General features: G+C 38.9%; 1 protein-coding gene across 4 annotated transcripts in view; it reads right to left on the bottom strand.

The window, feature by feature from the left end:
* The window catches only part of PIK3C2A (phosphatidylinositol-4-phosphate 3-kinase catalytic subunit type 2 alpha), a 124367-nt gene that overhangs the window by 82630 nt on the left and 19460 nt on the right, over positions 1-22277 (bottom strand). For all 4 annotated transcript variants that reach the window (XM_053562333.1, XM_053562335.1, XM_053562332.1 and 1 more), the window contains exon 2: positions 13946-15078. In XM_053562333.1, coding sequence (XP_053418308.1) covers positions 13946-15013 — 1068 coding nt within the window. In that variant the 5' untranslated portion in view covers positions 15014-15078. The remainder of the gene's footprint in view (positions 1-13945; positions 15079-22277) is intronic.

The raw sequence follows: 22277 nt of genomic DNA, 5'->3' as shown, positions 1-22277 counted from the left end.
AGATTGAGTCTTCTTAGTGCCATTTGTAGATTTTTCTTAAATAAAAATTGTTGCATTTATCGTAGTATCTCTCATGAATTAGGTCCTTCCTTTCAAACAGGTTATACGTATGAAACAAGTGACAGAAATAGATTATAATAACTAATAATCCAGTCATACATTAAGGTAAAAATGAAAGCTGCAAAGTTAACTCAAATGTTCTGTCCTCAAAGGGTAGATAACAGCTGGGCCACCACAGTATTTCACCTCATATATTCACATTTTGGGGAGCTTTTCCTCCACTCCTTCTATAACAAACATATATACAGAGAGTGCCAAAAAATGTGTACACATTTTAAGAAAAAAAAAAAACTATTAAAATTGTAATACTCAAGTCATGTTTGATTTCTGCAATTACAAGAGGTACTCAAAAAAGACTTGTATAGGCTTGGCACCTGTAGCTCAGCAGCTAGGGCGCCAGCCACATACACTCATACACCAGAGCTGGCAGATTCAAACCCGGCCTGGGCCTGCCAAACAACAATGACAACTAGGGCAAAAAAAAAATAGCCGGGCATTGTGGCAGGTGCCTGTAGTCCCAGCTACTTGGAAGGCTGAGGCAAGAAAATTGCTTGAACCCAAGAGTTTGAGGTTGCTGTGAGCTGGGACGCCTTGACACTCTACCTAGGGTGACATAGTGAGACTGTCTCAAAAAAAAGACTTGTATACATCTTTTATTATCAGTATATGTTGAGTATTACAATTTTAATAGTTTTCTCCTTTCTTAAAATGTGTATGCATTTTGGGGGCACTGTGTGTATACTCTCTATATATATACATATTTAACACAGAGGTTGTACTATATATGTACAGAGGGACTGTAACAAACTGGTCAACATATAGAGGTGGTCAGCATAAGGAACTAGGCCTGCTATACTGATACATATATGTGTGCATGTCCTATCTATGACAATTAGGTCAACTTAAGGAGACGGTCAGTACAGGGACATGGTCAACTATAGAGATTCAATTGTATATATGTATTTTTTTAAATCTATTCCGTCACCCCATATTCTTATCCCAGTCGTAAACTCTGCACAATCTATGCATCAAATCATCTCTTTTCTCCATTGATCTTGCAGATTTTTCCTATGTGGCCCTCAAGGCTTTCTATTTTGTACTACATTTATACACATTCATATCTTGTCTCCCACTTCTGGCACAAGTTCTTTATCAGTGAGGTCTGCAAATGATCAATATTTGCAACCCTTACATTGTACACCTTCACACCTTTTTAATGAATGAAAGAGATGTGATAATCAATAAGAAAAAATTGCCAATGCCATTAGTCAACACATGACTTAACAAAGAAAGAAGTAGGTAGGGGGAAGATATAAAGTTCTTTAAGAAATATGAGTCCCAGCTGCTCAGGAGGCTGAGGCAAGAGAATCGCGTAAGCCCAAGAGTTAGAGGTTGCTGTGAGCCGTGTGACGCCACAGCACTCTACCCGAGGGCGGTACAGTGAGACTCTGTCTCTACCAAAAAAAAAAAAGAAAGAAAGAAATATGTTTGGGCAGGTGGTGCCTGTGGCTCAAGGAGTAGGGTGCTGGCCCCATATACCAGAGGTGGTGGGTTCAAACCCGGCCCTGGCCAAAAAAAAAAAATAAAAGAAAGAAATATGTTGAGTTTACAAATTCATGGAAGCTGGCCAGGCACGGTGGCTTATGCCTGTAATCCTAGCATTCTGGGAGGCCGAAGCGGATGGACTACCCTGAGCTCACAGGTTTGAGACCAGCCTGAGCACGAGAGAGATACCATCTCCAAAAATAGCCGGGCATTGTGACAGGTACCTATAGTCCCAGCTACTGGGGAGGCTGAGGCATGCTTGAGCCCAAGAGTTCGAGGTTGCTGTGAGCTATGATGCTATGGCACTCTACGGAGGGTGACCAACTGAAACTCTGTCTCAAAAAAACAAAAAAAAAGAAAGAAAGAAAGAAAGAAATTCATGGAGGTGTTTTTAGGTCATCATCTAAAAATGTTCTATTCCAGAGCTAGAGACATGGATTTCAGGATTATCCAACTCCAGTAATTTTTTATAGGGAATCTTTTCCTCTCTGCTAACTACTGTCAGCACCCATCTGGATCACTGAGAGAACAACATCTCATCCAAAGGGTAGTCTTAGGCCAAGGTCCATCAATAGGAAATAGTCTCTTTGACAGGCTAAGAGATACGTTAAGGGTCTGCATCTGTGCAGCACAGACCTGGGATATCTATGTCTATAACTGCTCTATGCAATTACGAGATTGACAAATTCCAGGATTTGTAGTTGGCAAGAGACAAAAGACAGCCAATGGTACTTCCAGTCCAAGTTGGCAGGCTCAAACCCCAGAAAAGCTGATGTTTCATTTCAACTCCAAAGGCAAGAAAAAAAATGATCAATATTCTATTTTGAAGGCAGTCAGGCCAAAGGAGAGTCAGTCTTCAGGCCTTCAACTAAATGGATGAGGCCTACTCACATCAGGCAGGCAATCTGCTTTATCTAGCCTAACAATTCAAATATTTATTTCACTCACTTCATAGACATATTCAGAATAATGGCTGACCAAATGTTTGGGTACCCCACAGCATAGTCAAGTTGACAGTAAAATTAACTATCATAGCATCTCAACCATAGAAAGCCATGGAGTCATATCACTGGCAATAGTCCAGATCAACATATTTCAATCTAAGTATTTTGGATCCCCAAAAATAAAACACTGAGCAAGGGAGAACAGTAAGAATTATTGAAGACAACCAAGAACAAGCCTTGGGAGAATGCCTATATCTAAGGCAAAGGAAAAGAGCCAAGGATCACTGGAGGGAAGGTAGGAAACAGGTTTACCCAGGGCAACAGAGGTCCCAAGAAAAGAATACAGTCAACTTCTGAAAATTAGGCAAAAGGACTAGACAGTGAACCTGGTCACTGGATTGACAATTATTAACAATGTTACCAGAAAAATAAGGGGGTTTTTTTGTTTGTTTTTTATTAGAAACAGAGTCTCACTTTATCGCCCTCTGTAGCGTGCCCTGGCATCACACAACTCACAGCAACCTCCAGCTCTTGGGCTTAGGTGATTCTCTTGCCTCAGCCTCCTGAGTAGCTGGGACTACAGGCGCCTGCCACAACAACTGGCTATTTGTTGTTGTTGCAATTTGGCTGGGGCCGGTATGTGGGGCCGGCACCCTACCCAATGAGCCACGGGCGCTGCCCAGAAAAATAAGTTTTTGCAACATGATGGGAACAAGAGAAGAATGGCAAGAGATCAGAAAGTGAATAACTTTGAAGAAGACAGGAACAAACAGAAGGAAGACGAGATATAAAAGAATCAAAGTTTTAGAAAAGAGAAGAATTATCTCTTCCTCCCAAACCAGAAAGAGGAGGAAAATGTAAGGTAGATAAATCCATACAATAGATGGCCTTGACCTCAGCTTAAAATTAAAAATTAAAAAAGGGAAGAGAGATCTAATAGAGGAGAGAGAACAGAGGTGGGTTTAGGGGTTTAAGAAAAGTGGTAAAGGTTTGAAATAATTTACAAAAAGGTATCAGTACCTACTACAAAGGAAAATGAAAATCTCAGACCATCTCCCAACTCCTTATGCAAAAGATGAGGTCATGCCTGGAGCCAAGTCACACAACACCTTCTTCCAAAAGAATTGAATAGTTACCACAGTCATCCTTCAGTCAGATCCCCAAGGAAACAGAAAAGACATCCACAAGGACTGTCCCTACATATAATTCATAAGGAAATTCTTTGCTGGCCTCCTATAAAGATGGACATGCAAAGTGTAACGTTTGGTGTGCAGACTAAGTCTAGCTCCTAAAACTAAAGACTATTCAATTCCACACAAATAACATTAGTTACAAATTTATCCTCCCAGATACAGAACAAGATCATTCTTCTACCTACCCAGAGATGCCTACATAACTGATTTTTCCTTTACTATCTTTTTCTTTTCAGACATTCACCTTATCTTATGTAAAATGCAGATTTCCTGGGCATTAACCAAAGTCTCAGAAGAATGTAACCCTTTTCCCCAACACCTACCTCTCTCTCCCCTTTTCTTTCTGAATGTCCTCTCCCCTTAAATACTGAATCTCCAAATTCTTTTTTGTAGAGCACAGGTTACAGATGCTTTGTAGTCTGTGCTTTTCCTGGGCAGGTCTTTGAACTCTGACTTAATAAGCCTCCATTAATTAAGATCTTTGCCTCCATCACTTATTTGGGGTTGTCAATATTCTGTAAAATATTTCCTTATAAGAATATAGGAAAGCTTTATGCCTACACAAGTTCAAGGTTCAAGCCACATTACCCAGAAACACAGCAAGCATTAAGTTTTCAACAAATATACTTTAAGCATTAAATATATTGGTTACTACTCAGAGCAAAGTGTTTACAACCTTATTTGAATAATTTTTATTTTACAGAGACTTAATTGAGCTCTTCAAGTACGCTCAGCTAGACAATGAAAATATTTTAACTTTCCTTCTACTCTAAAATTAGTGATAGACATTCTGCCAATGGGAATATATTTACTATTCTGTTAATATTAATTTAATACAATGTACTTTTAGAAAGAGTTAATATCCACAGAACTTTGTAAGTCATTTACATGAAAAAATGACCCATTACTAAAATCTCTGAAATCTGCTCAAAGTAGCTAAACTCACAGCTATTAACTAAAAGTCTGATTTAAACTTAAATTGCCAAAAGAAGCAGTTTTAAATACTGTGACTTTTTCTGATTTTGGTCACAAAAAATTTGAATTGAAGTACTTAGATTATCATAACAAAAGACACTAGAAGGAAACAGGAAGTAAGTTTGCTGAGTGAGAAGAAAAATACCAGAGTTGAGTTTTTACCACAAAGCACAAAATTCTTACAGGAAATGAACAATTAAGTATGTAATAATGGGCAGTGCAATTATTATTTCCCAACAGAAAGTAAGAACTTAAGAGAAAAGTCTTAAAATACACAGGGAAAAATTATGTGTGAAAAATTAAAAGCTCCATGTCAACGAATTGTGCCACTGATTTCAAGTCAGCCTATTACTAGTGTTCTATTCACCTCTCCCGTTTGGTCTCCATCAAACCAAACTTTACCTTTGTGTACACAAACAAAACAATGAAATCTTAACATTATTAAAGGGCTTAGAACTTTCAAGCATAAAAATGCTTTCTGTATTATTTGTAACAGGTGCACACCTGACCTCTGATCAAATGCTTCAAAACAGTTTACAAACCAAGAGCAATCATTATGAAATGGCACTTTATAAGTTCTTATGTAGATATTTAACCACTGACGCCTGCCTCCTTGAATTTTCTTCCCCATCAGTCCTTGCTCTACTTTTTGGAATGCTGGATTTTAAAATTAAGCTACTAAAATAAATTTATCAATTCACAGGAAAAAATAAAAATAAATTATTTTAAGCTTTCCTATACAATCTATTTTAAAATTCAGTACTTGGTACCATTTGTTACTATTAAAATCTAGCACAGGGCAGTGCCATATGCTGGCGGTGGCGGGTTCAAACCCAGCCCCGGCCAAAAACAGCCAAAAAAAAAAAATCTAGCACAAAGTAATATACTTAATATATTTTATTTAGAGCATAATATATATATTTTGAGGTACAGTCCCACTCTGTTGTCCAGGATAGAAGTGCTATGGCCTCAGCCTAGCTCACAGCAACCTCAAACTCCTGTGCTCAAGCAATCCTCCTGCCTCAGCTTCCCAAGTAGCTGAGACTATAGGTGCCCACCCCAATGTCCTACTAATTTTTCTATTTTTAGTAGAGATGGGGGTCTCACTGTTAGCTAAGGCTGATCTCAAATTCCTGACCTCAAGTGATTTATCCACCTCAGCCTCCCAGAATGCTAGGATTACAGGTGTAAAACACCACGCCCAGCCCATTTGGCCATTCTTGCAAAAAAAAATTAGATCAATATTTCATCAAACAAAATAGTTTGTTGGTTCCTCAAAAAGCAAAACATAGAATTATAATTGCGATCTAGCAATTCTACTTCTAGTATATTCCCTTTGGGGGAAGGAGAGGTGATTCTTGGCTTAAAGTTCCCCTTTTTCCTTTCAAGTACATTCATTAGAGTGATTATTGTTATTTTGTTTAAAGAAACAAAACACCACCATTTAGCATTGAAATGGAACATTAAAAGAAAATCTCACATTATATTTATGATTCCAATTTAAAATGTATAAATAGGTCACTTCATCCTAGTTGAGGGAACTGTACAATAAGAAGACATTTCAATTCTAATTATTTATGCACCCCACTTAAATGCTCCCAGATTTACGAAACAGACCTTGAACGGTCTGAGCAATATGATATCCCATAACACCAAAATAGCTAAGAACTTTAACACCCCTTTGGCAGAAGTAGGCAGATCCTCTAAACAGAAACTAAACCAAGATACAAGGGACCTAGAACAAAGGGGCTTAATAGACATATACAGAACATACCATGCAAAAGTTAAGGAATATATTCTCGTCAGCTCATGGGACATACTCCAAAATAAATCATATCCCAGGATACAAATCTAACCTTAACAAAATGAGAAAAATCAAAATTTTGCCTTGTATTTTCTCAAACCATAGGCAATAAAGGTAGAACTCAACTCCAATAAAAATTTTCATCCCCACACAAAGGCATGGAAATAAAACAACCTTATGTTGAATGACAGTGGGTCAAGGAAGAGATAAAGGAGGAAATTATTAAATTCCTCAAACACAACAACAATGAAGCTACAAGCCACCACAACCTGTGGGATACTGATAAAGGAGTCCTAAGAGGGAAATTTATCACATTAGATGCCTACATCTGAAAAACAGAAAGAGAACATATCAACAACCTAATGAATCATCTTAAGGAAATGGAAAAGGAAGAAAAATCTAATTCCAAATGTAGCAGAAGAAAAGATATAACTAAATTTAAATCAGAAATAAATGAAATTGGCAGTGCCCGTAGCTCAGTCAGCAGGGGACTGGCCACATACCCCCAGGGTAACAGGTTTGAACCTGGCCCAGACCTGCTAAGCAACAATGACAACTGCAACCAAAAAAAAAAAAAAAAAATAGCCCAGCATTGTGGTGGGTGCCTGTAGTCCCAGCTACTTGAGAGGCTGAGTTAAGAGAACTACTTAAGCCCCAGAGCTTGCCTCAGCCCATTTGTGAGCTGTGAGCTGTGATGCCACAGCACTTACCCAGGGTGACACAGTGAGACTCTGTCTCAAAAAAAAAAAAGAAAGAAAGAAATGAAATTGAAAACAAAAAGAAGCATTCAGAAAATAAACAAAACAAAAGGTTGTTTCTTCATAAAAGTAAATAAAATCAATAAACCTTTGGCCAGATTAACTAGAAACAGAAAAGTAAAATCTTGAATAACCTCAATCCGAAATGAAAAAGGGGAAATAACAGATATCACAGAGATACAAGAAATTATCTCTGACTACTATAAGAAACTCTATGCCCAGAAATTTGACAATGTGAAGGAAATGGACCAGTGCCTAGAATCACACTCTCTCCCTAAACTTAAACCAAGAAAAAATAGACCCTTGAACAGACCAATATCAAGCACTGAAATCAAAGAAACAACCAAAAAAAAAAAAAAGCCCCAGACTGGACAGCTTTACACCAGAATCCTACCAAACCTTCAAAGAAGAGCTTGTACCTATACTGCAGAAACTATTCCAAAACACTGGAAGAAGGAAGGAACCTTCCTCAAAACATTCTAGGAAGCAAACATCACCCTGATACCAAAAGCAGGAATAGATCCACCTGAAAAGGAGAACTGCAGACCAATTTCACAAACGATTATCAATGCAAAAATACTTAATAAAATCTTAGCCAACAGATTACAGCTACACATTAAAAAAATTATGTCTCATGATCAATAAGGCTTCATCCCAAAGACACAAGGCTGGTTTAATATGTGCAAATCCATAAACGTAATTCACCATATCAATAGAAGCAAAAATAAAACTATATGATCCCTCCCAACAGACAAAGAAAAAGAATTTGATAAAATTCAGCATCCTTTTCTAACAACAACGCTGAAGAATACAGGCACAGGTGGGACATTTCTTAAACCAACTGAAGCTATCTACGACAAATCCACAGCTATTATCATACTGAATGGAGTAAAGCTCAAAGCGTTTCCACTTAGAATTGGAACCAGACAAGAATGCCCTCTATCACCACTACTATTCAACATTGCTCTGGAAGTTCTAGCCAATGCAATCACGCAAGAGAAGGATTTAAAGGGCATCCAAATGAGGACAGAAACTCTCAAACTCAAACTCTCACTCTTTGCTGATGATACGATCTCATAGTTACAGTTACATATAATCATATAGCTAACTACATGGTCTTATAGTTAGAGACCCCCAGACATTTAACCACAAAACTCCTGGACATGATCAAGAAATATAGTAACATCTCAGGGTATAAAATGATGTCCACAAATCGGCAGCCTTTGTATATTCCAACAACAGCCAAGTTGAGAAGCTAATCAAAGGCACAATTCCCCTCACAGTAGCTTCAAAGAAAATGAAATACCTAGGAATATACCTACTGAAAGAGGTGAAGGTCCTCTACAAAGAGAATTGTGAGACCCTAAGAAAAAAAATAGCAGAAGATATTAACAAACGGAAGACCATACCATGCTCCTGGCTGGGAAGAGTCAACATTGTCAAAATGTCTATACTACCAAAAGCAATCTACAAATTCAATGCAATCCCCATTAAAATACCAAAATCATACTTTGAAGAAATGGAAAAAATAGTTCTTTGTTCCATATGGAATCAGAAAAAAAACCTGTAAAGCCAAGGCAATTTTCATTAATAAAAGCAAAGCTGGAGGCATCATTCTACCAGGCTTTAGGCTATATCACAAATCCACAGTGATCAAAACAGCATGGTATTGGCACAAAAATAGAGACATAGACATTTGGAACTGAATAGAAAACCAAGAGATAGGTCTTCTGATCTTTGATAAACCAAACAAAAGCATACAATGGGGAAAAAAATCCCTATTCAATAAATGGTGCTGGGAGAACTGCATAACCACATGTAAAGATCGAAGCTGGACCTACACATTTTACCACTTACAAAAATTGATTCAAAAAAATTGATTTTATCCAAAAAAGATGAATAAAATATTTAAATTTAAGGCAGAAATGATAAAAATCCTAGAAGAAAGTGTAGGAAAACCTTTTTTTTTTTTTTTTTTTTTTTTGAGACAGAGTTTACTTTATTGCCCTGGGTAGATGCTGTGGCATCACAGCTCACAGCAACCTCAAATTCTAGGGCTCAAGCGATTCTCTTGCCTCAGCCTCCTAAGTAGCTGGGACTACAGGCACCCTCCACAATGCCAGGCTATTTTTAGAGACGAGGTCTTGATCTGGCTCAGGCTGGTCTTGAACCTGTGAGCTCATGCAATCCACCTGCCTTGGCCTCTCAAGTGCTGGTGTATTACAGGCATGAGCCACCACACCCAGCTGGAAAAACTCTTAAGGATGTTGGCCTGGGGAAAGATTTTATGGAGACGACTTCTGAGGCAATTGCAACAACAACAAAAATTAAAAAATGGGACTTAATTAATTAAACTGAAAAGCTTCTGCACAGCAAAGGACACAACAATCAAATAGACAACCTTCAAAATGAGAAAAGATATTTGCATGTTACAAATCTAACAAAGGTTTGACAAGTAGCATCTACAAAGAACTCAAATTAATCAACAAAAAAAGAACAAACTTAGCCAGAGTTGTGGTAACCGCCTGTAGTCCCAACTACTCCCAGAGGCTGAGGCAAGAGAATCACCTGAGCCCAGGAGTCTGAGGTTGCCGTAAGTTGTGACCCCACGTCAGAGTGACAAAGCAAGACTCTTGTCTCAAAAAAATAATGGTGGGTGGGGAAGCAAACAATCACATTTATCCCTGGGCAAAAGACAGGAACAGAACCTTCACTGAGGAAGACAGAGAAATAGCTAACAAACATTTGGAAAAATGCTCATTGTCCCTAAACATCAGAGAAATTAAAACCTCCTGAGGCTGGCTCGGCGCCTGTGGCTCAAGCGGCTAAGGCGCCAGCCACATACACCTGAGCTGGCAGGTTGGAATCCCAGCCCAGGCCTGCCAAACAACAATGATGGCTGCAACCAAAAAATATCCAGGCATTGTGGTGGGCACCGGTAGCCCCAGCTATTTGGGAGGTGGAGGCAGGAGAATCGCTTGAGCCCAGGAGTTGGAGGTTACTGTGAGCTGTGATGCCATGATGGCACTCTACCTACGGGGACAGCTTGACGCTCTGTCTCAAAAAAAACCTCCTGAGGCTGATGCTGTGGCTCACCTCTATAATCCCAGAGGGAGGCCAAGGTGGACAGATGGCCTAAGCTACCAAGTTCAAAACCAGACTGAGCTACAGGAAGACCCTATCACTAAAATAGCCAGGCACTATGGTGGGCGCCTGCAGTCTCAGCTACTTGGGAGGCTGAGGCAAGAGAATTGCTTGAGCCCAGGAGGCTGAGGTTGCTATGAGCTATGACACCAGAGTACTCTACCAGGGGACAACAAAGTGAGACTCAAAAACAAAACAAAACAAAACAAAAAAACTCCCGAGATACCACCTAACCCCAGTAAGATTAGCCCACAGCACAAAGTCCCAGAGATGCAGATGCTGCTGGCGTGGATGTGGACAGAATGGAACACTTTTACACTGTTGGTGTGACTGCAAACAGCCTCTTTGGAAATAAGTATGAAGAATCTTTGAAGAACTCAAATTAGACCTCCCATTTGATTCTGCAATCCCATTACCAGGCATCTACTCAGAAGAAAAAAAATCATTTTATCATGAAGACATTTGAACTAGATTATCTCAGCTCAATTTGCAATTGCCAAGATATGGAAACAGCCTAAATGCCCATCAACTCAGGAATAGATTAACAAATTGTACTATATGTATACCATAGAATACTATCCAACCATAAAAAAGATTGTGACATCTTTCAGATCTTTTGTATTAATCTGGAGTTGAAACATTCTTCTTAGTAAAGTATCACCAGAATGGGAAAGCAAATATCCAATGTACTCAATACTAATATGAAGCCAGTAGACAAACTAATTCACACCCCCAGAGAAGAAGAACTCATTTCAATTCAAGCTGTGGGGAGCATGAGGAAGAGAAGGGAGGAAGGAAGGTATTTTGGGGTACTCCCATTTAATGAGCACAATGTAAGGGTATATGACACACCTTATGGGTGCAGGACACAACCACAAGAGGGACTCTACCTAACAAATTCAAATATTGTGACCTGATTGTACCCTCACATTAACCTGAAATAAAAAATAAATAAGTAAAACGTATAAATAACTTGCTATTATAAGTTGAAAGATATTAAGAAATTATTTCAGTAAATTTATAAATACTATCAGAAAGTTTAAGAGAATTTAATAAAATATTATTATTCTTAGTTCGAATTGTATTCAAAATGCATTTAAGAAACACTGCACTAGTTAGGATTTTTGTGGATTCTAATCATATCATCCAAAACATCCCCATCTTATCTTTTTTTAATTTTGGGTTAATATAAGGGTACATACAATTAGGTTACATTATTTGCATTTGTAAGGTAAAGTCCAAACTCTGAATTATAGTTGAGTCCTTTACCCAGGAAGTGTGCTATGACCCCTATATTGCACCTGATAGGTGGGAACTTGCCAAGCCTCCTCCCAGTCTTCTTGAATTTAATTGTGTTTTTTCTCTAGCGTGGGCCTACAGTTGCCAATCAACTCGTTTCAGATTAGTACTGAGTACATGGAATGGTTGCTTTTCCATTCTAGAGATACTTTACTTAAGAGAATGCTTTCCAAATCCATTCAGGTAAATACAAAAGATGCAAAGTCTCCCACCTTTTTATGGCTGAATAGTATTCCATGTATACATATATACACGCATCTTTTTAAATAAATCTTCTTAACACCTGCTTATTTCTCCCCTAGATATCCAAATGGCTTTTACAAGTCAACAATCAAATGGGTGGCGCCTGTGGCTCAAGGAGTAGGGCGCCTGTCCCATATGCTGGAGGTGGCGAGTTCAAACCCAGCCCCGGCCAAAAACCACGAAAAAAAAAAAAAAACAATCAAACATAAACCATCCAAAGTACACAAAATTCCTTAACTGTTAAGTAGTTCCCAATGACAAAATAGGAACTGGGTACTAATTAGGTGAACAATATGATTCACACTAAGGCCAGCGTGAGCCAGAGAGAGACCTGTATCTATAAAAAAAAAATAGAAAAACTATTTGGGTAATGTGGCAGGAACCTGAGGGCCCAGCTACTTGTGAGGCTGAGGGTAGGAGAATCACTTGAGCCCAGAAATTTGAAGTTGTTGTGAGCTATGATGCCACTATACTCTACCCAGGGCAACTGAGACTCTGTCTCTAAATAAACAAACAGGGTGGCGTCTATGGTTCAGTCAGTAGGCGCCGGCCCCATATACGGAGGGTGGCGGGTTCAAACCCGGCCCCGGCCAAACTGCAACCAAAAATAGCCGGGTGTAGTGGCGGGCACCTGTAGTCCCAGCTACTCGGGAGGCTGAGGCAAGAGAATCGCTTAAGCCCAGGAGTTGGAGGTTGCTGTGAGCTGTGTGAGGCCACGGCATTCTACCAAGGGCCATAAAGTGAGACTCTGTCTCTACAAAAAAATAAATAAATAAATAAATAAACAAACAAGCAAAAAATAAATCATAATAAGGTAAGAATGAGGCTTGAACATTCCCAGAATCCACTCATACTGTAAGAGCAAAACACACAGCGACTATGTTTGAAAAGAAAAAAATCTAAACTCTGCTGCCTCTCTTCTGAGGGAAAACATCCCACTCCTACCTTAACCCTTAACTAATTTTTCCACTTAGTAATACCACATGAACTCAGCAACTACATCGTATCAGCGACTGTTTTCACTCTTCACCTCTACTAATATGCTTCTTTTTGTTTTGTTTTGTTTTTGAGACAGAGTCTTACTCTGCCACCCTCCATAGAGAGCCATGGCATCATAGCTCATAGCAACCTCAAACTCTTGGACTCAAGTGATCCTCTTGCTTCAGCCTCCTGAGCAGCTGGGACTACAGGTGCCTGCCACTACACCCAGCTAATTATGAGGGTTTAAATAAAATACTTTAAATGCCTTTTCTTTCTCTCTAGGTTATGTTTTTTTTTTTACATTTGTTCATTCATTTATGGTTAAAAACAAGAAAATGCATGAGAATTTCTATAATGGGGTTAAAAACCAAACTTCCTGTTTGCCTTGAAAAAAGCAAAAGATATAAGGATGAAAAAGAAGGAATCATACATAATGAACAGACAGAAAAAATATTTCTCTTTTTTTTTTTTTTGAGACAGAGTCTCACTTTATCGTAGAGTGCCATAGCAACGTAGCTCACAGCAACCTCAAACTCTTGGGCTTAAGCGATTCTCTTGCCTCAGCTTCCTAAGTAACTGGGACTACAGGCACCTGCCACAATGCCTGCCTATTTTTTGGTTGCAGTTATCATTGTTGTTTAGCTGGCCCGGGATGGGTTTGAACCCGCCAGCCTGGATATGTGTATGTGGCCAGTGCCGTAACCACTGTGCTTCAGGCACCAAGCCAGATAAAAATATCTTAAATGCCTCTCAGTGACAGACAGTTCCCTGATTAGAGGCTTTTTATTTATTATCCTAGAAAAACATTAATAGCAAGCAATTTTTCAATTGGCCTAATCACATTTAATCCTTTGCCAAAGGATTAAATCAAAGAATCAAAGCACATCTGGGAGCAAAGAAAAACAAAATTCAAAATGAAAAATTTTTCTTTTCCTTATGCACACAAAAGTGAACTCTTGAGTTTTACTATTAAGTTTGAGAAGTTAGAAAAGACTATACCTGAGATACTTGGCCATGGACTTTGAACTGAGTTGTTCGAATATTTAAAGACTGGCTTCTCGTTACAGTTGCCCCAGAAAGGGATTTTCCATTCACCTTTCTTTCCAGGTGAAAACTTGCTGGTGAGCTCTCTTCAAGAAGAACAGCATCCCAAGGATCCTCTGCTAGTGAACTTAGAACATTTTTCTCTTCTTCATGGTCTAATACTTCTACATTGTCCACCTTAGGTTTACTTAGAGGATCTAAGTCTAACCAGTCAAATTTACTGATATCCTCAGACTTTGGAGATACCTGTAGATTGCTGACTGCAGCCTTGGAATTTGTTATCTCTAAATCAGTCCTTGCTCTTCCGTTTTTTAAAAATTCTGATGTACTAGCTATTTTGTCAAATAGTTTTGCCATGTCAGGACTGACCACTGGAGGATAGATAGGTAAGCTTCCTTGTGGATGAAAGGGTGTAGCAGGTGTCAAGGGATATGAAAAATATGAAGACTGTCCTGGAAGACTTAAATATATAGGTTCTGTAGATGGAAAAGTAGGCACTCTTGGATTGAAGCCATTCTGGAATGCAGCCTGTTTACTATAAGTTGAAGGATAAATAGAAGGTAAAGTATAAGTGGAAGGCCCAGGCAATCTGGGTGGCCACTGTCCTCTCTGAAAAGTAGGTCTAAGATAGAGCTGTGTGGAAAACGAAGGGCTCAGAACAGGAGTAACTGGCAATACAGGTGTTTTTGTAGTCTCAAAACTGTCATCCAGCAATAATTTCTCAAGTTCAGCTTGGGTAAGCTTTTCTACGTCAATATCTACTGCTGTTTTTTTGGAATCTGATTCAGGAAACACCATGAGATCATAATCCTGGTTGTTACAAACTTGTGCTTTTTGTTTGGTGCTGTTTGACAACTCAAAGCCTCTCCGATTGACAGTCACTTGTCTATCCTTTTGCAGTTTTGCTAAAGCCTCTGCTTCCATCTGTAATGCTTCTTCTTTGTCCACATCTTTTGTTCTTGTTGGTTCCAGATGTGAAGATGAACATTGTTTAAATCCACTGTTGCTGGATATCTGAGCCATGTCCACTAAAAAGACAAAACTTGTCCCTAATCTATTTTTTCTCGTAGTTTCCAAAATAGTAATACCTATACATAAAAATAAACATAACACTTAATTAGATTTTCTAAACACAAATATATCTGTTTACAACCTATCCCATATGATTTAGGATGTGAAGCAATTTACAAAAATATACTATCAAATACATAAAACAGGTGAGTGAAATCTGGGTGAAGGAACACTTAATACCTTACACATCGTTGGGTTAAGAAACATGTTTAGACATGGATGAACCATACTTTCTGACCTAACAGGATGCTGCATAGTAAAACAAACTTAAGAAGCTTTGATTTTAGCTATCACAACAGCCGCTGTTAACCAGTGGCACTTCTGGCAGAATTTTTGGCATGAAATTGACTTAAGTGTTAATCACTTTATTTTTAAGAGTTCAGCCAGGGTTTCCTGTTATGTAGATAGCAAGTCAAAGTGGCTTTTGATTTTTTGCTGTTTGCTATACTGCTCATAAAACAATTAGCAATAAAAACACTCAATAACTAGTCAATAAAAAACTACTATTCTATCAAAATGTAATAAACTGATAAGGGTTTATAATCTTCTAGAAATGTTGAAAATGTATAATATATATAGATTTAAATAATAAGACCAAAATGTTAAGGATATAAGAAGCTGTAATATTCCACTCAAAGTTTAAATAATGGCTGCATTTGTCACATACTTTGGTTACACTATTTTTTTCACATTAGAATGGTAATGTACCACACTGTAACAGTTTGAGAGAGGCCCATCTCAGATATAAGCACTAGGTCAGGCATGGTGGCTCATGCCTGTAATCACAGTACTCTGGGAGGCTGAGACAGGAGGATCACTTGAGGTCAGGGGGTTGAGACCAGCCTGAGCAAGAGGGAGGCCTCGGTCTCTACCAAAATTAGAAAAAATTGACCAGGTGTGATTGCATGGACCTGTAGTCCCTAAATGAGCCCAGGAATTTGATGATGCAGTTAGCTACAATGACACCACTGCATTCTACCCAAGGCTACAGAGCAAGACCTTGTCTTACAAAAAACTTAAAAAAAAAAAAAAAAAAAAAAAAAAGTGCTTAGCACTGACCCTCAGCATAAGCCTTAAATGATGGTATCTATTAGTTATCTAATCTGATTTGTGATACACTTAAATACCTACAAAACAAGACAGCCCTTGTTTACATCTCATGGTCTTTTTTTCTGGCAAACATAGTGTTTACCTACAGCATATGATTAATAAATGCTCAGTGACAGGAGGTAGGGAAAAATCCAAAGTGAATTCAAATTAATATAACACAAATGAAGAGCCTAAGTGATGAGGTAATACTAAGGAAAAAATTATTAGTGAGAACATGAAGCAAGAGGTATTCAAGGAACGTTCTTGGAATGTTCTTGGAGTATTACTTGTAATTTTTTCATACAACTACAGTTTAATTTCTGAGCCATTTCACTGAGATGTTATTCCAAATTTTTCTCTTCTGTGGTATACTGCAAAACATAGTCACAATGTACACTTAAGAGATACACTTCATTATATGTGAACTTTATATCAAAAGAAAAAAACTAAATACTGAATTCCTGCTAAATATACACAAAGTACTAATGTCTACAATTTACTTTGAAATCCACCAAAAAAATAGTATAAACTGATAAACAGAGGGATGATGGATGGATGAACTTTAAGGCCTGGTGCAGTGACTCACACCTGTAATCCCAGCACTCTGTAAGGCCGAGGTGGGAGAATCACTTCAGGCCAGGAGTTTGAGACCAGGCTGGGCAACACAGGGAGAACCCATCTCTACAAAAAATTTAAAAATTAGTCAGGTGTGACAGTGCACGCCTGTAGTCCTAGCTACTCAGAAAGCTGAGGATTGCTTAACCCCAGTAGGCTCCAGTGACCTACATTGGGCCACTGCACTCCAGCCTGGGTGATAGAGTGAGACCCTGCCTATAAAAAAAGGGGGGTGGGGGCAACCCAATCCAGACACCTTCCATTGTACTAGAAGCTTTTGAGGAGGGGGGGGGACGGGAGGACAAAATCTTACTCTGTCACCCTGGGTGGAGTGCCATGGCATCATAGGTCACAGAAACCTCAAATTCTTGGGCTCTAGTGATCTGCTTGCCTCAGCCTCCAGAGTAGGTGGGCCTACAGGTTCCCACCACAATGCCTGGGTAATTTTTCTATTTTTAGTAAAATCTGGATCTTGCTTTGCTCATGCTAGTCTCAAACTCCTGAGCTCAGGTGATCCACCCAAAGCACTAGGATTACAGGTATGAACCATTGAATCCAGCCTGTATTAGAACGTTTTCTATCTTCTAATAAACTATTGTTCTACCACGTGAAAAAAAAAAAAAAGAAAAGAAAGAAAGAAAGAAGAATGTTCATAGTAGACTCTAGGTGGTAGGTACATGGGTAGTCACTTTGAAATTCTTTTACCTTGGCTGCCATGACTGAAAATTTTCATAATAAAATGTTGGATGGTGGATAATAGACACAAATTCCTTTCATTCCAATATTCACCCCCTCCTCCCACCTTGCAGTGTGATTTTTTTTGCTCTTCCCATAAAGAGGGGGTTCTACTTCTCTACTTTCTTGAACTGAGCTGGCCTTGTGACTTGCTCTGACCAACAGAAAGGGAAAAAGTGACACTGTGGGAGCAGAGTTCCAAGAGTAGGTCATACACATATGAGGGCTTTATCACATCAGCTCTTCTCTTGAAATGCGGCCACTGCCACATGAATGTTTATTGATGATAAGACAGAATTAGGAGAGAGAAGCCCTGCCAACAGCCAACCAACCACCAGGAATGTGAGTGAAGCTACCATCTTTGACCATCCATCCACACTCCAGATGACCACAGCTATATGAGTGACCGAAGGCAAGAACAGCAGAAGAAACCACCCAGCTGAGCTCAAGCCAAATTGCTAACCCACAGAATCATTTTGGTATGGTTTGTCACATAGCAATACACAGCTAACAAACCTTTTCTTCTTACTTCTAAGGAAACCTACTTAACTGTCTAAAGTCAAACTTCTCTAACTTCTACTACCACCACCTTCCTTTCACGTCCTCACGTCCTCAGAGAAAGGGCTATTCTCCCTTTCCTTTCTAAGGTTACATCCTTCAAATATCCTTAACCCCAACAAATTCCCCTCTCCTTCCTTCCTTATAAGGGATTACCTCCTTTGCTTGTTAATTTCTCCTTTACTAGCTTAGAGTCCTTTGCCATAAATATGCTTATGTTTTCTCCATATTGGGAGGGAAAAATAATCTTAACATTCCCTTCTAGACTCCAGTAGGTTCCATTTTAATTTTATTCTGTCATTGCCAAACTTCTTAAATGAGTGACCAGTAAAGTCCTTTCGTTACATGGTATGCCCTGGAAAAATTCTACTTGTCCTCAGGGCCCAATTCAAATATTATCTCTTCCCAGAAGCTTTTCCTAAGCAGCTCTTAACAGAATTCATCTTTTTAGGCTAGCCAAAGATTTTTATCATATTTTTTTCTTCTTTATATTTGTAGAGTTTTTGCTGTTTTTGCCTGCCCAACATCTTTGCTTCTGGCAGTAGAATCTATAGCTAGCTTCCCTTCTGGAGATGCTTATCTACCTTTTATCTCCTGTAGTTAGAACAGAACAGTCTCTACCCTCCACCTCATCCCCACCCCCAACCATTCCAAAAGATACAAATCTGACCCTTCAGTGTTAACCCCAGTAGTTCTGCTAAAACTGTTTGAAAAGGAAGTTTTTTTTTTTTTTTTGTAGAGACAGAGTCTCACTTTATGGCCCTCGGTAAAGTGCTGTGGCCTCACGCAGCTCACAGCAACCTCCAACTCCTGGGCTTAAGTGATTCTCTTGCCTCAGCCTCCCGAGTAGCTGTGACTACAGGCGCCCGCCACAACGTCCGGCTATTTTTTGGTTGCAGTTTGGCCGGGGCCGGGTTTGAACCCGCCACCCTGGGTATATGGGGCCGGCGCCTTACCGACTGAGCCACAGGCGCCGCCCTGAAAAGGAAGTTTTTTATTCATGTTTCTAACCCGATGTAATGCCAAGCCTGGCCCTGATGCAGCCATCTTTGCTACTACCAAGGAGCTGCCTAAGAATAAACCCAAGCCCTACGAAAACAGACCTAAGATAGAATGAAGTAAGATAAATTCTAGATAATAAGACATTTTAAGCATTTGGATCCAACCATGCACCAGACCAAACTTTTCACTTATATAAAGCCAATAAACCCACCTTTTTGCTTAAGCCATTTTAAAATGAGTTTCTGCCACAATCAAAAACATCCTGATTAACGCAGAATCTGTGCACCTTTACTTCTACTCAAAATAATAAAATAAGCTTCTTAAGTGCCCAGGACTTACTTGATCATTTCTTTAGTTCCTCAAGGAATTTTTAATACAGACAGCTTATCCACTCCCTCTAAGGAATATCATGGGCTTTTAAAGGAGGGGTCATATGCCTTGGAACAGGCTATGGTGTATCTCACAAAGGGCTACACGAACTGGGGACAGGTGAGGGATGGTGAATTTTGGTATTAAGAAGTCTCCCCTGGTGCCTTCAGAATCTCAACTCCTTTATCTGGTAGAAAAATTCCAACATTTCCAGCAGTGCCCGTAGCTCAGTGAGTGAATAGGACACCGGCCACATACACCAAGGCTAGTAGAGTTTGAGGCTGGCCCCAGCTTGCTAAACAACAATGACAACTGTAACAAAAAAATAGCCCAGCACTGGGGTGGGCGCCTGTAGTCCCAACTACTCAGGAGACTGAGCTAAGAGAATCACTTAAGTCCAAGAGTTTGATGCTACAGCACTCTACTGAGGGTGACATAGTGAGACTCTGCCTCAAAAAAAAAAAAAGAAAGAAAGAAAATTCCAGTATTTCAGGCCAGGTCTGGTGGCTCCTGTCTATAATCCCAGCACCTTGGGAGGTGGGAGAATCACTTGAAATCAAGAATTTGAGTACATCATTTCTAGGAAACAACACGAAGGGTCAAGTAATTAGGGGAGAGGATCATATCAAACACATAGATAGGGGTTCATGGAGCTAGTTACACACGCTGCTTAACAAATATGAAACTTAATTTACTAGAGGGACTTTACCTAACAATTGCAATCAGTGTAACCTGGCTTATTGTACCCTCAATGAATTCCCAACAATAAAAAAAAAAAAGAAACTTAATCAGGAGTATGGACACACTGTAGGAGAAATGAGTTAAGTGTAATCATCTTCGCAATGAACACCATAACAATATTTTTCACAAAATCAGATGGATTAAAACAAAATATCATTTTACAAAGAGATAAAGATACTTAACTATAATTCATCTTCCAACACTGATTTGTTATTTAAGAATTATCCTGATTAACACTGTTCTGAAAGACAGATCTGGATTTTTAAGGTAAGTTTTCAACAGTTTATTCATTAGAAAACACCCTTGTTCTAAATATTTCAGATGAATGTTAACTCTCATTTACTGACAGAGGTATAAAATTAATAGTTTGAAGTATATTTTAAGTGTGAGTTTTTTTTCACATTACTTATTTGCTTGCTCTATTTCTAGTCCCAACAATCCAAAGTAGTACAATGCTAAAGTAAATTCAATTCTAAGTAGCCATTAAATGAGCATACTAGCAGCTAAGTTATCACATTTTTCATTTTCTCAGAGGTTATTATGCATACTCAAATGGCAATAAGAGGATTTAACACATTGTCCAAAAGTAACCCTGTGTGCTTCAGCTATTTTTCTGGGGCTGCTGCGTTAATGACATGCTTTACTAATTTTTTTCTGGGGCTGGTGCATTAATGACATGCTCCATTAATTTTTTAAAATAAAACTTTACTTCATGACAAACATTTAGCAGGAAATAATTTCCTACATGCTAATTCAAAAAGAAAACATAATTCTAATGTTCCCCTAATACAAGCAAGAAAAGACAATATGACTAGTATTTGAAAGAGGACTGTACACCATGTGCCAAAATTTCCCCAACATAAAGTAACCCAATGAAAATCACATGGTTGAAGCTACTTTAAAACTCAAAAGAGGGTAATTAAACTATTCAGTTAAACTTTTGGACACTATTCGCATACCCCAAAACAGAAGAATTAATTTAAAAGCTCTTGGCTTCATCAGTGGTAGACATTCATTTACAATTTCACAGCTCACAGCAACCTCACACTTTTGGGCTCAAGTGATTCTCTTGCCTCAGCTTCCCGAGTAGCTCGGACTATAGGCACCCACCACAACACCTGGCTATTTTTAGAGATGGGGTCTTGCTCTTGCTCAGGCTGGTCTCGAACCTGTGAGCTCAGGCAATTCACCCACCTCAGCTTCCCAGAGTGCAAGGATTATAGGCATGAGCCACCACACTCTGCCTAATAAACGTTTTCGGATCTTGAAAACATTAAACACCAAAAAAAAGGGGGTGGGACAATTATTTTAGCTCAATCATACAGATATTCCTCCTCTAAAATGAGAATAAACCTCAAACAAAAATAAATTAAGGTACCTCCATGGAACTAAGCATTATGCCACCATTAAAAGCAAAATTATGGGTGGAGCCTGTGGCTCAAAGGAATAGGGCCTCGGCCCCCTATGCCTGAGGTGGTGGGTTCAAATCCAGTCCCGCCCAAAAACTGCAAAAAAAAAAAATTTATGAAGATTACAGTACCCAAGGAACATGTTTGATAAAACTATAGCAGATTAGATACTACATGCCAAATATTGCTTCAAGCAATATATTAACTAATCTGCACAAATTTTATGAAATAGCATTCCCTTTAAAAGCCCATTTTATAAATTTTTATGAAACATTATCCCTAGTTTACAAATAACATTTCAGCATACAAATTACATAATCTGCCCATCAACATAGCAGATAACAAGTGTTAGAATCAGGGTTCAAATCTAGAGAGTGCTAAATTCACCATGATACACTACTGTTATCTAGAATCAGTGTCTAAACTAATTTACCCATTACAAACAACTTTCTTCTGCAATTGTATGGTTATTTCTTTCTGCATTAATAAATATCGTTGTCAGCTCAGTGCCTATAGCAAGTGGCTAAAGTGCCAGCCACATACACTGGAGCTGGAGGGTTCAAATCTAGCCCAAGTCCACCAAACAACAATGACAACTACAACCAAAAAATAACCAGGCATTGTGGTGGACACCTATAATCCCAGCTACTTGGGAGGCTGAGGCAAGAGAATCGCTAAAGCCCAAGAGTTGGAGGTTG

Source organism: Nycticebus coucang, chromosome 14 (assembly GCF_027406575.1).
Source record: "Nycticebus coucang isolate mNycCou1 chromosome 14, mNycCou1.pri, whole genome shotgun sequence".
Lineage (NCBI taxonomy): Eukaryota > Metazoa > Chordata > Mammalia > Primates > Lorisidae > Nycticebus > Nycticebus coucang.
The sequence above is the reverse complement of the archived record's forward strand: the minus strand, read 5'-3'. Positions and strand labels throughout refer to the sequence as shown.